The sequence below is a fragment of the Corticium candelabrum genome, chromosome 14, assembly GCF_963422355.1.
Source record: "Corticium candelabrum chromosome 14, ooCorCand1.1, whole genome shotgun sequence".
Lineage (NCBI taxonomy): Eukaryota > Metazoa > Porifera > Homoscleromorpha > Homosclerophorida > Plakinidae > Corticium > Corticium candelabrum.
In genome coordinates, this window is record NC_085098.1 from 3,531,815 (window position 1) to 3,548,514 (window position 16,700).

Consider the following 16,700-nt stretch of genomic DNA (forward strand, 5'->3'; position numbering starts at 1 on the left):
ATAACTTATCTGATTGCCTTTGAGTTCCTACCTCTGTTCCAAACGGTCTCATGTGGCTACGCAGGCGACTCCACGACCGACCAGGAAATAAGAAACGCAAAACTTCAAAGAAAAAGCGATGTCATCTAATAGAACGTCCTCTTTGCCGCCTGTTCATGCATAAGCTTACCTCTGTTTGTATTCATGTTGTCGCCAAATGTAAGAGACAGAACAATTGACCTTGCAAGAAGATCCCGGAAGAACGTAAGAGACAACAATCGACCTTGCAAGAAGATCCCGGAAGAACGACTCCCACACTTAATTAACTAAACCCATGCAAATGTCATATGCAAGTGCTGTACAGTAGTGACTTGCAGGAAAAAGTAATTTTGTTATTTGATTAGCTTGATATCTTTATCATTTATGCAGCCAGCGTTGCACATTAGTTTAACCCACAACTCACAACAAAAATGTAGGAACGTTCGCCATTACACACATTCAGGAAAAAGGCAGTTCGTGTAAGGTGTACACATACTTGTTTCCAGCATCTCACTGACTTGGTTTCAAAAGTACTGTTGCAAGGCAGGGTCCTTTTCGCCTTGTTCAATTCTCACGTAAATTGCTGGTCTGTTGTTCCCATCTTTGTAGGTCTGATTGGGATTCAGGTTCACCAGATCGAAGTTGGCCTTATCGAGAGGCTCCACCAAACGCTTGAAGTTTCCAGAACGAGCATAAAAGCTCTCTTCAAATACATCCTTGTCTATGAGACCTTTATAGAGCAGCATGTATGCATTTTTGAAAAAATTTGTGGTCACTTGACGACAGTTCCAAACAGTCTTGAGCTTCTAGTGAGAGCTGAAGCTCCAAACTTTCGTGATGTCAAAGGTATAGCTACAGATATCAAAGAAAGGCACTTAAACCTTACAAATTTCGTGCTCTACTCATGCACAAAGGTCACCTCCAGTCGCAAACATGAGGTATGATCAGCGTGTGCAGCTCCTCTAATGCCCGTTAAGAAAGACTAGTATGGGCCACTGGGTCAAGACTAGAAGCTAAATTATGGAGTATAGCCGAGCCTGTTTATTGCCAATTATTATTTACCAATGTTAATTACCAATATTACTTTAATAATAGTTATTAGAATGTAATGTATTAACAAAAAATTAATATTAATTAATTGTCATTTATCAGTGTATCATGTTGCTTTGGCTATAGGTAGCATTATGAAAGAGACTCATACTGTATGTATGACCAAATTTGTAGCCACACTTTTATTTTCAATTTCTTAGTTAATTAATAAATGAAGTGGAATATCACTAACCAAATAATTAAATGTATTGCAGCTGTTATACTGTACACAAATGCATGCATACGTACATTGAAAAGTACAAAGAGGTAAGACATTAGTCAACGTTTTCGTCACTAACGGTTTCTTCTAGGTTGCTCATATTGATAGTATTGCCGTGTATTGCACTGTTGTCTGCCTGTTGTGATGCCGTTCCAGGGCTAGAGTCGTCATCTTCATGACTGTCCTCTTGTTGCCGTCATCTCTCCGTCTGGGCTTGTCTTCGGGCGTCACGCAATCGTCTCTCTCTACGTAACCGACGTAGGTCTCGACGATGCTGCCACATGATAACCCGATTATGACAAGCAATTCCAATAACCAAAATGGCAAACACCGAGATGACAACCAATCCAATGCAACAGACTGCCACAATAAAGCCGATCAGAGCAGCATCGGCCTCGATCTTTGTATTGTCGGCTCGGTAGCTGATCAAGTCCGACGAGCGTTGAACAGGCTCGATCCTTGATAGAAAACACGTGCTCTCACTCTCTATCACTATCAACGTGTCGCACTGATCCGATCGTGTGCGTGTATTGCAGACACACATGTCTCGACCCATCGTCCCATTTCTCAAACAGAGTCCCGTCTCTGGGCATCTCGTCGATGTCTTAGTTGGACAACCGATGAGACTGGTAGGTACACAAGTGTCGATCTCGCTATTGTATCTACTATCGACCGGGCAGTCAGTGCAAATCAGATCTCTGTATGCTGAGCAGCCACACTGTAGGATGGGAGAGGTGGGAGGACACCCGCGGCTACACTGGAACAGCGGTGGATTGTCTTATTGAAATAAAAGCCCTCGTTACAATTAAAGTCCACGTCTGGAACGCTTTGACAGAACGTGATCAGAACAATTTTTACCAACAGGATTCGAAATGTCGTCTGCGAGGGGAAAGGAACAAACGAGTCAATGACAGGAATACAATACCTTTGAAGCCTGTTGAATTACTCTACCTTGTCCATAACTGCTAATCCATGTATCGGCTACAGTCTCCTCTCTGTGAACAAATTAGGTAGAGAAGAGTCGTAGGCTACGTAATACACGAAATCTGTAATTACAGCTGTTTTTGATTCGAGTCCATCGATGGCCAACTTAGGAAACAAATTCATGGAAATAGATATGTAGCCAGCCAGGTATTTATAACAACAACTATAAACTGTATCATGGTTATATAGGTTTAGTGTAAACAGATTGAACATACTATGGGAGTGATAGCTGGCATATCAACCATTAATCAAGGACAGTTATCAGCAGCTGAAGATGCACCACCAATTGCACAGGACTTGTGGAAGAGAATTACCAAATGTGGAAATCAGTATAAGTATATGCGTTCTTTTTGTACATCGATCTGTTCTGCTACCATGCACTGACAGTTTGTCTGTACAGGTTAAGAGAAATTGTGCCTGGTTGTTATATTACATTAAAGTCTACATTCACTCTTCCTGCAGAATTTCGTGAGACAGTGAATGCATTCTTTTCTAGCAGAAATATTCCTGACATACAAGCTGATGAGAAGGTAGGTGTGTCTGCAAGATATTCTTAGCTGCACGTTTTAGCATCAGACTTCTAATACATTGAGGTGGCTGTCCACAAGATATTCATTAATGACCATATGGTGTACGGAAGGCTGTACAAACGAGTTAAGAAAAGAATGTAATCTGCTGTACAATTTGAGATTAACCAGGAAAAGAGATTTGGCCTGGTTCAAGTGTGTGCAATACATGCAGGAATTCCTGTTGCAGTTGTTACACCGTTGGATTCTTCGATAGATCAGCTGAGTGAAGAATGTGATTTTGGCTGTCTGGAGGGTTACAGGGTTCAGTCAATCATCAGGCACTTCACTAGAATCAAACCACCTGACGGCATTCTCCTGACAATACCAGCTTCCAGCATCGTTGAAAAAGTTGTGTTTATGAGAGTGCCTGATTTTTCTGGAGACAATTTCTACATTTCAGAATTTCCCAATTTTATTGAGTGTGATTAGAAGTGCTTTAATTGCTATATTACATATTTATGTATTTGGTGGTCAATACGTCTATCCTAAAATTTTAGCTGCTTCGTTGGTATCACTTTCAACAGTGTGATTTTTTTATGTCACGTGTTGCACTATATCACTTCCCGGATGTAATCTAGGACGTGTACGTTTGGTAAGTCCAGCGGTCAGAATGAGCTGGCGGTAGACAAGTATTGTATGGAGTACATAGGCCAGGCCACAGCGGATGCATTATCTAAAAGTTACCAATGCGCTACTAGAGAGTGAGAATTGTCCAAGTTCCCAAGTTTCACTTAAATTTCACTGTGAATTTAGACCGAATACCAAGTGAATTCATAGAGCAGTACGCGCGTAAAGATCTTGATCTGTAAAAGTCGTTTGTAATGCTACCAACAGCAGTAGATCGACGGTTCAGCTAGATAACAGGTCATTGAACTTGTCGCTGTAGAATTTGTAATGCGTCTAGTACTGTACTGGATCTAAAAGACGCGGAACTGCACAGGGAAAGGTCATAACTCAATGCTGTGGCCGTTGGGTAAAGTACTAAACTAGAAAATCTAGTTTCTGTAAAAGAAGCAGACAATTTAAAATTTCTAGAAATTTGTAAGGAACTTCGCCTAATTTCACGTTCCAGTCGAAATCACGGCGAGTTCATATTTGTTCACTGTTTATTTGGACTATCCTAGGAGAATCCGTAGTGATTTAGAGGCGAGTTCAACAGTGAATTCTCTTACCACTTTCCAGCGGGCATATATATTTATCTATCATACATTTCCGCAATGCAAATAACTATATATATATAGTTATTTGCATTGCGGAAATGTATGATAGATAAAATGTTCAAATAAATGTGTTTTGACAGACAGACAGACAGACAGACAGGCAGGCAGGCAGGCAGGCAGGCAGGCAGGCAGGCAGGCAGGCAGGCAGGCAGGCAGGCAGGCAGACAGACAGAGAAGCAGCTCGTCTCAGATCCCTCCAAGGGAAAACTTCAGGAGCTTGGCTACAGGCCATACCTAGTTCATGTAAGTTCACACTAGAACCGAAACAATTTCAGTTGGCGGCCTACATGAGGCTGGGTATCCACATGCCAATTGCCAAATGAATGGTCAAATGTGACTGCGGGAAGCCACTTGATGGGGATGGGTACCACATCATCACATGTAAGTATGGCGGAGGGCCTGTCTGGACTCACAACACAATAGTTCGAACATGGTCTGAGTGCCTCGGCCAGCTGCATGTTGTTCACAAGATTGAACCAAAACATCGTTTCTGGATTGTGACAGCAGACCTGACATATATGTAGTGGATCCTGACTTTGGTAAAGAAGTGGAGTTAGACATCTCTTTGGCACATCCATGGGCACTTAACGCTCTTCCAAAGGCAGCCCTAGAAGATGGCACAGCAGCAACTCGAAGAGAAATGCTGAAAAATAACAAATATGCCAAAAAGGCACGTACTTGTGGAACTACAATGAATTTCATTCCTCTGGTGATGGAGCACTTTGGTCGGTGGGGGCAAGACGCCCAAAAATATCTCAACTAACCCTCATCAATAGCAACATGGACGACTGAGTGAAGACAGGACGAGTTCAAGAACTACAGGAGGACGCGATTCTCAATTACGATGCAGCAGTGCAATGCAAGAGTGTTACTGCAGAAGATTTGCAAAGTCCAGTATAGTGGTGGCTCAGTTGGTGCCATTAGTAACTCTGTTAGCTTATCGTCAACTGTTTGACTCTTAGTCGTACTTAGGGACCTCTTGGGTCCTTGTTCTTTTAGAACTTGCTGATTTTTAACGTACACTGTAATAATTCTTGTATAAGAAATGTATGTATTGACAGACAGATAGACAGACAGACAGACAGACAGATCAGCCTTTTATGTATAGAGATGATAAGAACTAAGGTACTATGCTGTCTGTGTGGCTCTTATTGCTGGAGTCACACGAGACTCTGATTCCTAGTAATTAGCTATAGATATGCAGAAGTGACAGCGACTGTACATGTCGAGGTATCATGCAAGGTTCATTTTGAAACTTCTGCATATCAAGAACTTTATCTCTGCATGGTTTCTGTTTTCCTTGGACGTAAAGTAGAACCGGAAAAGCGGACAAGTGACCACTACTCTAATGCCATAACAACATCCAAAAATATTGACAAAATTGCAGAAAGAACACTATTTAACAAGAAAAGTGGTGCATATTAATCCTATAGCCCTGGAGAAACGGCACCATGCAGTAGAGCGCACCTACTGCGTAGAAAATCCTTCACATCCGGGAACTCATTCTTAGGATTTATGAAATGTTCAATAAGACAGGTGAACTAAAAATAAGAATAACTATTACATTTAGACTAAGTCAAAGGCTCATCTGGTCATTTCTAATTACACATGTACAGGAGAGTGACTTTCACTTTAGTGACTGATGTATTGCACACTATATATCTAGACTAGCTAGTACAGTAGCTCCAGAGAATGAAAGTTTCAGATTCACAAATTGAGGCTGGTGGTCTTAGTATAGCAAAGTCACACGTTTTGACATGTTTCCAGATACTTTAATTGCCTTTCCAATATTCACAAACTCCCAATACATCAAGCAGGATGTCAGGTGGATGCAACTAACATGAAATCATTCACTAACAAAAACAAAAACCGTAAAAACGTATGTAAAACAGTTGCAGTACTTTCAAGATCTCAAATCACCAAAGTAACCCTTTGTGGCAGGGTTACTTGCAGCCTCTTCAATTGTGATGTAAATCCTTGGTCTGTTGCTTCCATCCTCATATGCCTCTGTTGTGTTCACCAGTTTAAAGTTGGCTTTATCAAGAGGCTCCACTAAGCGCTTGAAGTTACCAGAATGAGCATAAAAGCTTTCTTCAAACACATCCTTGTCTACGAGATTCCTTTCCAGCAGTCTGTAGGCATTCTCAAAAAAATTCTTAGTCACTCGACGACATTCGTCAACGCGCTTTACTTCATCCGATAACATCGATTTCTTCTCTTCAGCCCATTCTAAAGCAAGAGATTCTCTCTTTTTTTGTTTTTCTTGTTTTTCTTGTTCTGAACTTTGGTCTGCACTATCTGGTTTTTTCTCTGCACTATCTGGTTTTTTCTCTGCACTATCTGTTTTTTTCTCTGCATTCTTTCTACGGCGTCTTTTCTCTCTGTCTTCATAGAAGTATGCAATTTCTGCCAAACATTTGCCGACTTCCGGATAATTCCCGTACATACGTGAGGCCTCCTCAGCTTTGCGATGATCTTTCACCGCCTTGGCTGTGGATACAGTACCAATAGCAGCAATAACGGTACCAACAGCAGTTACAGCCGCCACAGTCGTTTTCAAGCCAGATCTCCAGTCTAAATCGTCAAAGCTAGACCTTGAACTACGCTGTCAATTACAAACTACCTTTTAGTTCAAATTATCCTGACACTGTTATAGTCTCGCGTAGCCAAACCACTCCCCTTTTTTATATCTACCGGCGGGGAAGAGTTTGGTGAAATTGCACGCAAGCAGTGGTGCCAGGCATACGCCCACGTCTTTCCAACTAGTAATTAGATGAAGGTTAAGCTGAGAGGTGATAATTACTGGAAACATTCTTCTCTCTGTTGTCGACGAGAAATCACTTGTTGGAAGGCTTACAACAATCAATGGACATACTTTACGATAGTATGGTATTGTTCTTGGTATAGGGCGTTTAGTTAGCTAGGAATTCACGCAAACTGCGCGCTAACCTCTGCATAATTAATTATTTCGACCTGCCGTGCCATCGCCTCGATCTCTTCCCGCAATCCTTGAATTTGCTGATCTAGCGTAGGAAACGAAGCAAGCTACGTTCGGCAATGTATCACAACAGGCTCGATCCAGCTGCTTCTATCTAATCAGCTGGTCCACAAAGGAATGTCCGACTAGCTTACACTTGCCAAGATGTCTACATTACTTGAGCATTTCGAGAGCCGTTTCTTCTACTTTGTTTTGCGTTTGATGAAAAGAGACTCCAAGCACAAAGCACAACAGTCCGGATCCATTGTGTAACTAACAATCAACTTGCGTGGGATTGATTACACGTTTACGTTAATGTAATTATCTGACACCCGGAAGTCGGTGGCGGCTGGCACCACTACTTGTGTGCAATTTCACCAAACCTTTCCCGCCGGTAGATATCAAGAAGGGGAGGGGTTTGGCTACGCGAGACTAACACTGTTACAGGTACAGTACCTAGCAGGGCGTATTTCAGTGGGTCTTTTCAACGGGGTTTCCAAGGATTGGTTAACTCGAGAACAAATTTATTTGCATCACATATTTTTGCATAATTCAATTCATGTAACAAGAATGATAATACAAGAATGTACATCATAATGCATGTTAATTTAAAAGTTTTACATATAAAATTTGGCAAAACAAGTTTCGAGGATTCCTTGAAGAAACCATGCAGGTCTAAAACATGCATCATAAGGAAGTCAGAACAATAGCTGAGACAACCGCGGCGCATATTGCAGACCAAAGTCAAGTGGACGTACAGGACTCGCTTTGAGTCTCCTAAGCACTGACTGACTTATTCGCAGACACGAACACGAGCTACAGCATGTTGAAAGAGTGCACAATTCTCAGTTGGTAACGCACAGCCAAGAATAGAAAGGTTTCCGCACACCCTAAGAAACCCTTTGAGATACGCCTCTGCGTCTATACGTTCGATCATTAACGTTATAACTTATCTGATTGCCTTTGAGTTCCTACCTCTGTTCCAAACGGTCTCACGTGGCTACGCAGGCGACTCCACGACCGACCAGGAAATAAGAAACGCAAAACTTCAAAGAAATAACGATGTCATCTAATAGAACGTCCTCTTTGCCGCCTGTTCATGCATAAGCTTACCTCTGTTCGTATTCATGTTGTCGCCAAATGTAAGAGACAGAACAATGACCTTGCAAGAAGATCCCGGAAGAACGACTCCCACACTTAATTAACTAAACCCATGCAAATGTCATATCAGTCTACGGAACATGCCATTCTTTTATCTTTCAAAAGTTCCCGTATATTTGGCACGGCTGCGCGAACACACGACGCGTTGTTTCTCCAAGTCCCGAACCGTCATGAACACGACCATGTGCGTCAAGTGGTTGCTCCAGCAAGATTCGACAACGAGGTCCCATTCAGGGGGCGGGATGTTGGCCAAATGTACACCACTAACGGGAAGAACCTGTCACCTCACTGCCTACAAAGGACTGCCAGAATGCAGAGACACTGTGAAGCAAGCAAATGTTACCAGTAAGCTACACGTAGAAAGAAGACCTGAAGCTTACCAATGTCAAAAGCCGGACCCAGTCTGATTCTTGATGCAACAACACTGAACAGCTGCCGTGGGATACTCGCCGGCTTGAGGGAACGATTGCTCGCTAATTTGTGAAAGCAACTGCAGATATCTGCAGATAAATGGCGCGAAGTAGCACCGCCCCGACACAACAAGTCACGCCCAAATCTGAGTGCCATCTGTCGTGAGTTCAGCTGATAGCGTTGATACGGCGGTAGTTTGCATGGTGCCAGCGAGACCTAGGAAAGCACATGTGCGAATGAAGCAACTCTTCTACTCTGCGTTCATGCAGATAAAGGGAGGAAAATCAGTTGGGCAGAATGTAGAGAACAAAAGAATGTCGCTTACTTTGACCGCTCACAACAAACTACGTTTTTTTAACATTAGCCCAAGAAAACTCATACCCAGCAAGCTCCAACGCAACCGATTCCTCATCGAAGTGCACGTGCTAACGACAGTCTTCCACATGCTTTACAACAAATGCCAATAACACTCACCTTGTACGATTACACCGCGAGTCAAAACGACCGGAAACCGCCATAATCATCGTCACTTTGACCTGGTCTTGCACCTCCAAACAAGAGAAGATTCCATCTTGACAAGAAGTTATGAAGAAAGCAATAGTGCAGGCACATCTAAGAACCAAGTAGGTTGGATTCGCTCCGCTCTCTAGGTTGGGCGAAATACAAATAGTCGAAGCTACCGGCCGACGAACGTCATAATTGGCCGTTTTGCTCGTCTTCTTGCAGGCGTATCTAGATCTCTCTAAGATTGGAAGGCACGCAAAAAAACAGAGAATAGATCAGTTGTCAACGATGCGTTGTAAGATGTGCTGAGCTCTAAGACTTACTAGACTGTGAGTCGATGATTCGATGTCGTCATACAAGCTAGCGATACGCCCTACAGACGGTCAGATTAGACGTAGCTCACGCTGTCCACAACAACAAACCTGGTTTAACCAGGACAAAAAGACATCAAGATTGGAAGAAGGGAGCTCTGGAAGAAGTAAATCATGATACTAGGGTAATCCGGGGTAATTTCGGATGACTTGTACTTCCCCGTACATTACTCCGGCGCGTGCTGACTAGAAACTTATACCAGTGTGTTCTTCTTCTACTGCTCTACCATTGTGGATGCGGACAGTTCTTGAGCAACGAAAGTTGTGGAGACAGAAAGCAGATAGCGGCGGCCTATTGTTTAGAGGGGGCGGGGTAATTTCGGATGCCACTGAAATCGCTAGAAAGACACGATTTACAGATGATTTGACTGCTGTTTCATATTTAGAACTTAAGGAGACCTTACATACAGTGGGTGATATGTTATTGACAGGGTTAACTACAGAAGTACAAAATTTTAGCTACACTTTTTGTGTGTGATAGTAGCTCAGTAGGATTGGAAAGAAATGGTGCTATTTAAAAACTACAAGACTAACCTCTAATGATTCAGCACTATAGCTGTCCCTCTTGCTGTTGGGTTTGAACCATATCCAGTGACAAAGAGGAGAAAGCACAAAGTGCATTCAACAGAACAATGGATACTCAGAAGTGTTCAAGATTAGTTCAATTTATAGGCATGTCAAGGACAGTATCTCTCTTCGGGAGAGCTGTCCTTTTACTGTCAAGTAGTGGCCAGGAGATATGAACACTTAGCAGCAACAGAGGAAGGTACCTATCTTGTGGTCGTGCACGTATTTGTTTAATTGAAGTCTCACTAAGAAGCAAATTGTACCTTAGAGCCATAAGGAGTAATGTGCAGACCCATAAGAGGCCACAAACAGCTGCAAGAATAACCTTAGGAGCTAGGGAGAACCATTACATAATCTTGTAGTCAGCAGACAAGACAACAGGTCTGTATATTCTCAATTGTAGAAGACAGCAACAATTCTAATTGTATGTTAACAGTGGCAATGCCTTGTCGACAGTCCAGTATTTTCTATTTTCTTCCACAGCCCTGCGTAAGAAAGTTATGGACAAGTTTCTATTCTTTGGAGGCACCACACCCCAGCAGGTAGTCTCTCGTAGTGATCTACGCAGAGTAAAGCATGTCCTACTGATTCTGCTGTCGACCTAGGAATCTTCACAGTGATTGCCCTTTGTGCAGCTTCAATTGTGTGCTGTGACCATGATCTGCTGCCTGCCACAGAACATTTCTAAGCAACAGTGTTATTGACATTTGATCAAAGTACTTACCAGCAGTGTTAATGTCAAACAGTATATAAACACAAGAGACGGTCAGGTCAACTCACACAACCTTTGAATAAATACAGTAACAAATGAGACCTTCATAGCAAAAACAGGAGCAGGTCACACACCTGATGTGTTGCCATGCAACATCCGGGATTTCATTGACCCGCCCAAGTCTGTCTAGTCTTTGAACAGTCCACAAGACCTATTACCTGTGCTAATAGTAATAGCACCAGGTGCTAATAGTAATAGCACCAGGGGTGCTGATGCCTAGGTGCAAAATCAACTGGGCATTCAAAGTTCAGTAGGGCAAACACATGGGGCAGATTACAGTATACGTTTACTGCACATGTGCAATGAGAAATCACCCATAACTAAGAAATAAAGCTTTATCTTTTGAATTCATGAATCAAAATCCAAGAAAACATCACTTCTTACAGGTGTGAGTCATTTTGTTGTTAAATCCATCGTGCACCCCCTCCAGCAGACTACTGTGCACCTCCACTGCACATGAGCACCGAGGCATAATTATGTTTGATTAATTTTAGTTGATTACACACAATATCTTACATTACGTACCTACAAGTTACCTAACCTTGACTGACCCCCCAAGTAATGTAAATTTTTGTACACAGACAGGATGCCAGTTTCTCACCATCAACATCTAGTCTTCTTCAGTGGAGCTCCCTTCATGATAAAGGTCACTCACACTGTGTGCTAAATGACTGTAGGATGGGAACACCTTGGGTAATCTATTTGGCTGCCCAGTGAAATCTCCCTCAATTTTCACCTCCTCATCCTCACAGTCTGTGCCAGCCTCACTACTCGACTTGTCATCAGCATCAACAACATCCAGCAACTGTGGGTCCTGGTTTGAATAACTTGGACGTGTAATAAGTGTCTCATTAGCCCACACCAGTACACTAATTCTATCATGTACTCTAGCCCTACAGCGAGTACACACACCATTTCTGTTGTGGGGATTCTGACAGTTGCCTCTCCATCTACAACAGACGGTGCAAGGTTGGCAGTTTTGAAAACAGCTCTTGCAGCCTCCCCTACTTCCAACACAACCAGTGCAACAGCTACAGTGGTAGTTCATCTCAACCATGCTAGCAGTCTTGGCTCCATGAGCAGTATCCCAGACAACACATATTACATCATTTTCACTACAAAGGCATCCACAGTCATGAAAGTCAGCAAAACTGGATGTATGCTAGGGACTCTCATATGCTAAACGAACTACATACTGGGCTCTACATATGTGCTGCTGTAAAGCTGTAATAGATGGCATCATTTTTTCCTGAAATAGATGGCATCATTTCCCTGCTCATTCTCAAAAATAAGGAGAAAAAACCGCCGCTACACGCACAACTAGCCACACCACTTTCAAGTCATTAAATGCCTCAAACAAATCAAGAGCGCTGTGAGACCAACTCCTCGACAAGCAATGGAGATGGACAGGAGGATACCTGTACACAATCAAACAGTGAAATTATTTACACCGCCGCTGTAGTGTTTACAGTGTGTCAAACAGACCAAGCAGCCACTGAAGACGACTCGGAGTACACACGATTCGCAAATTGCCAGCGTTCCCACGTGCAACAATGGCACAGAATGCAGCTGGTAAAGCTTAGCACTAACTTGTGTATGCCCCGCCTACAACAATTGGCATGCAAGGCGAAATGCAGATGTTGCTAAGTACTCTATACACTACCAGAGGACGAGGATTCTAAAAGACTAGCGGTAAACAAAATCTTTACATCTGAACAGCACTAGGAGAGCCCTAACTAGTCTTCTGACCCTTGGACAAAATGCAGGGGAGGCTCAAAAGTTGGGCTCCCACACCGTAACGCGTTGACAAGCCTCAATAAATTATCCCACAAGTACCTGAAATCACCACCAAGCACCTTACAACACCACGACGGCATGCTATAATGCCTACCAAATTCAAAAGAATGTGAATACCTTGAAAACGATGAATCACCGGGCAATAACGACGACTTGAAAACCACAAACTTCCGGTCGCTAAGCGCCATGTTCCTCATCCTATTCTGTGCACTAGAAGAGAAGAGTCGAGCTCGAACTCCTTCAAACAGTCGACAAAGGTATATGCTACCGTAGGGTGATCAACATTGGGTTGCTGGCCGGGGCCTTTCCGTGGACAAAATTGACAAAGGAAGGCGCTACGGTCGCAACAACGACAACTCACCCCAACTTTCGCCGTCTTTCCACGAAGTCAAGCAGTCTGACACACGCCCTACATTGTCAAATCGACGCCTCTAGACTTCCTTTCACTACCAACGACAGCAACTGGTGAAGGAAGGCTCTACTGAGAGTGTTCATCACCCGTGAAGTAGCCAGGTCCTGTTATACGGGATTTGGCATTAGAGAAGGATAGGGCTTATCCGGATCTTCATTTGGAACATAACGCGAGAGGTAGTTCCGTAGACTGTATACGTACAGTAGTGACTTGCAGGAAAAAGTAATTTGTTATTTGATTAGCTTGATATCTTTATCATTTATGCAGCCAGCGTTGTACATTAGTTTAACCCACAACTCACAACAAAAATGTAGGAAAACGTTCGCCATTACACACATTCGGGGAAAAAGGCAATTCGTGTAAGTGTACACATACTTGTTTCCAGCATCTCACTGACTTGGTTTCAAAAGTACTGTTGCAAGGCAGGGTCCTTTTCGCCTTGTTCAATTCTCACGTAAATTGCTGGTCTGTTGTTCCCATCTTTGTAGATCTGTTTAGGATTCTGGTTCACCAGATCGAAGTTGGCCTTATCGAGAGGCTCCACCAAACGCTTGAAGTTTCCAGAACGAGCATAAAAGCTCTCTTCAAATACATCCTTGTCTATGAGACCTTTATCGAGCAGCATGTATGCATTTTTGAAAAAATTTGTGGTCACTTGACGACAGTGATCAACAGCCCTCACTTCTTCTGACAGCTTTTGACCCACAGATCTTTTTTCATGAGCCCAATCTTTAGCAATGGATTCTCTATCTGGTCTCAGACGTTCATTTAGTGGCTTTTTGTCAGCATCGTCTTTACGACGTTGTCTGTCTTGGTAAAAATAGCCGATTTCTGACATGCACTTGCCAACGCTCGTGTACTCTTTATACAGACTTGACATTTGAGCTGCTCTGCTGTGACTGCGAGCTTCACTTTTCACAGCCTCTGCTGTCCTCATCGTTCCAATAGCAGCTACGACTGCAGCAATAGCTGTTGTCCCACCAAAGACAAGTTTCAATGTTTCATTTGATCTTTGGCCACCACGCTGCAACCAACATCAGAAAACAATATTGATGGTATCTAATAATATAATAAACACTTCACACTTGACCACTAAGTTACTACCCAATGTTTCTTATCAAAGATAAATAATCAGCTTACAAAATAGAATGTGTGTGTGTGTGTGTAGACATGTATTCTCAATACAGTAATATATATATAACACAGACAATCCAGTTCAATACTTACTTCATAGATATTTACAGTAACTACTACTGTAATTGCTCTTAAACCTCACAAAATCACATAAGGAGATAGCATAGGTAAGATATAGCAAAAAATGTTAGATAGAATGTTAGTCAGAGTTCATTAAATTAAGAAAAATTAAAAATGCAACAACATTTTTCTTACTGCAAACAGATTTTAATTAAATGCTACAATTTGATACATGTAATCCTATTTACAGCTCAATTTATAGTACCGACACTAACTCTCACACTCGACCTTGCGGCTTCCAGTATGGCATCGCATGTAGGTACAGTATCATACAATACAGCCAAGCCAGACCTCGTTATTCCGACCACATTGTTCAACTGATTTCTGTAGGAATATCGGTAACAAATACAGTGACCATGGATATTGGTTCACGCATACCTTCATCAGAAAGTGAGGGTGTCGGACTATTGGGTGTCGGCATAATGAGGTCTGACTGTATTGTATTGCAGGACTATTTCACACACATCTAGACTGATCTACAGTAGAATTAATTATAAATTACCAATTAATAAATTAGGGTCCAATGCATGTAAAAATCACACTTCTAACATACACAATATATTTTGCCCCTGCCACACGCAATCTATTTGCTTTGTTTTCCAATCAATAATACTAATAGTCATGCAGTACAAATTTGCCTGCCAAAAGTCCTGCTACAATGTCACATACATCTTGCTTGCTCAAATAAAACTAAAATTACATTATATTAGATTATATTGCATTAGACAAGTTGTAATCTACTGTGTTGACCTCCGTTCCAAACAGTCTTGAGCTTCTAGTGAGAGCTGAAGCTCCAAACTTTCGTGATGTTAAAGGTATAGCTACAGATATCAAAGAAAGGCACTTAAACCTTACAAATTTCGTGCTATACTCATGCACAAAGGTCACCTCCAGTCGCAAACATGAGTTTTGATCAGCGTGTGCAGCCCTTCTAACGCGCGTTAAGAAAGACTAGTATGGGCCACTGGGTCAAGACTAGAAGCTAAATTATGGAGTATAGCCGCGCCTGTTTATTGCCAATTATTATTTACCAACGTTAATTACCAATATTACTTTAATAATAGTTATTAGAATGTAAAGTATTAACAAAAAATTAATATTAATTAATTGTCATTTATCAGTGTATCATGTTGCTTTGGCTATAGGTAGCATTATGAAAGAGACTCATACTGTATGTATGACCAAATTTGTAGCCACACTTTATTTTCAATTTCTTAGTTAATTAATAAATGAAGTGGAATATCACTAACCAAATAATTAAATGTATTGCAGCTGTTATACTGTACACAAATGCATGCATACGTACATTGTAAAGTACAAAGAGGTAAAACATTAGTCAACGTTTTCGTCACTAACGGTTTCTTCTAGGTTGCTCATATTGATAGTATTGCCGTGTATTGCACTGTTGTCTGCCTGTTGTGATGCCGTTCCACGGCTAGAGTCGTCATCTTCATGACTGTCCTCTTGTTCCCGTCGTCTCTCCGTCTCGGCTTGTCTCCGGGCGTCGCGCAATCGTCTCTCTCTACGTAAGCGACGTAGGTCTCGACGATGCTGCCACATGATAACCCGATTATGACAAGCAATTCCAATAACCAAAATGGCAAACACCGAGATGACAACCAATCCAATGCAACAGACTGCCACAATAAAGCCGATCAGAGCAGCATCGGCCTCGATCTTTGTATTGTCGGCTCGGTAGCTGATCAAGTCCGACGAGCGTTGAACAGGCTCGATCCTTGATAGAAAACACGTACTCTCACTCTCTATCACTATCAACGTGTCGCACTGATCCGATCGTGTGCGTGTATTGCAGACACACATGTCTCGACCCATCGTCCCATTTCTCAAACAGAGTCCCGTCTCTGGGCATCTCGTCGATGTCTTAGTTGGACAACCGATGAGACTGGTAGGTACACAAGTGTCGATCTCGCTATTGTATCTAGTATCGACCGGGCAGTCAGTGCAAATCAGATCTCTGTATGCTGAGCAGCCACACTGTAGGATGGGAGAGGTGGGAGGACACCCGCGGCTACACTGAGAACAGCGCTGAATTGTCTTATTGAAATAAAAGCCCTCGTTACAAATAAAGTCCACGTCTGGAACGCTTTGACAGAACGTGATCAGAACAATTTTTACCAACAGGATTCGAAATGTCGTCTGCGAGGGGAAAGGAACAAACGAGTCAATGACAGAAATACAATACCTTTGAAGTCTGTTGAATTACTCTACCTTGTCCATAACTGCTAATCCATGTATCGGCTACAGTCTCCTCTCTGTGAACAAATTAGGTAGAGAAGAGTCGTAGGCTACGTAATACACGAAATCACTTTTAGCACGCCCAACAACAGGGTCCCGGATAATTGAACCTTTTAGT

The 16,700-nt window shown here is 42.3% G+C and overlaps 4 protein-coding genes across 9 annotated transcripts; 1 reads left to right on the forward strand and 3 right to left on the reverse strand.

The window, feature by feature from the left end:
* The first annotated feature begins 2,337 nt into the window (after positions 1–2,337).
* On the forward strand, positions 2,338–3,663 carry LOC134189679 (uncharacterized). Its single transcript, XM_062658032.1, has 4 exons — positions 2,338–2,458; positions 2,516–2,646; positions 2,712–2,841; positions 2,905–3,663. Exons 2-4 carry the CDS (start codon positions 2,528–2,530, stop codon positions 2,980–2,982), a joined length of 327 nt encoding a protein of 108 aa, XP_062514016.1. The 5' UTR covers positions 2,338–2,458; positions 2,516–2,527; the 3' UTR covers positions 2,983–3,663.
* A 2,082-nt stretch (positions 3,664–5,745) lies between these two features.
* Positions 5,746–9,659, reverse strand: LOC134189422 (uncharacterized). 2 transcript variants are annotated; one of them, XM_062657682.1, is made up of 7 exons: positions 9,576–9,659; positions 9,477–9,526; positions 9,124–9,391; positions 8,619–8,865; positions 8,191–8,559; positions 8,053–8,123; positions 5,746–6,705 (listed from the first exon to the last, which is right to left on the reverse strand). In XM_062657682.1, exons 5-7 carry the CDS (start codon positions 8,204–8,206, stop codon positions 6,004–6,006), a joined length of 789 nt encoding a protein of 262 aa, XP_062513666.1. In that variant the 5' UTR covers positions 8,207–8,559; positions 8,619–8,865; positions 9,124–9,391; positions 9,477–9,526; positions 9,576–9,659; the 3' UTR covers positions 5,746–6,003. The 2 variants fall into 2 exon arrangements, with proteins under 2 accessions (XP_062513666.1, XP_062513665.1); XM_062657681.1 differs by having other exon boundaries at positions 9,477–9,623.
* An 803-nt stretch (positions 9,660–10,462) lies between these two features.
* Positions 10,463–15,262, reverse strand: LOC134189807 (uncharacterized). Of its 5 annotated transcripts, XR_009971544.1 has the most exons (7): positions 15,215–15,262; positions 15,077–15,147; positions 12,929–14,096; positions 12,778–12,870; positions 10,938–12,281; positions 10,816–10,876; positions 10,463–10,759 (listed from the first exon to the last, which is right to left on the reverse strand). XR_009971544.1 is itself a non-coding variant. In XM_062658190.1 (6 exons), exons 1-3 carry the CDS (start codon positions 15,228–15,230, stop codon positions 13,476–13,478), a joined length of 708 nt encoding a protein of 235 aa, XP_062514174.1. In that variant the 5' UTR covers positions 15,231–15,262; the 3' UTR covers positions 10,463–10,759; positions 10,816–10,876; positions 10,938–12,870; positions 12,929–13,475. The 5 variants fall into 5 exon arrangements, 4 of the variants coding, with proteins under 4 accessions (XP_062514174.1, XP_062514176.1, XP_062514175.1 ...); XM_062658190.1 differs by having other exon boundaries at positions 10,938–12,870; XM_062658192.1 differs by having other exon boundaries at positions 12,778–14,096.
* Positions 15,263–15,513: 251 nt separating this feature from the next.
* On the reverse strand, positions 15,514–16,681 carry LOC134190011 (uncharacterized). Its single transcript, XM_062658419.1, has 2 exons — positions 16,556–16,681; positions 15,514–16,483 (listed from the first exon to the last, which is right to left on the reverse strand). The coding sequence occupies exons 1-2, from the start codon at positions 16,562–16,564 to the stop codon at positions 15,659–15,661; spliced, it is 834 nt and encodes a 277-aa protein (XP_062514403.1). The 5' UTR covers positions 16,565–16,681; the 3' UTR covers positions 15,514–15,658.
* Between the last annotated feature and the right edge of the window lie 19 nt (positions 16,682–16,700).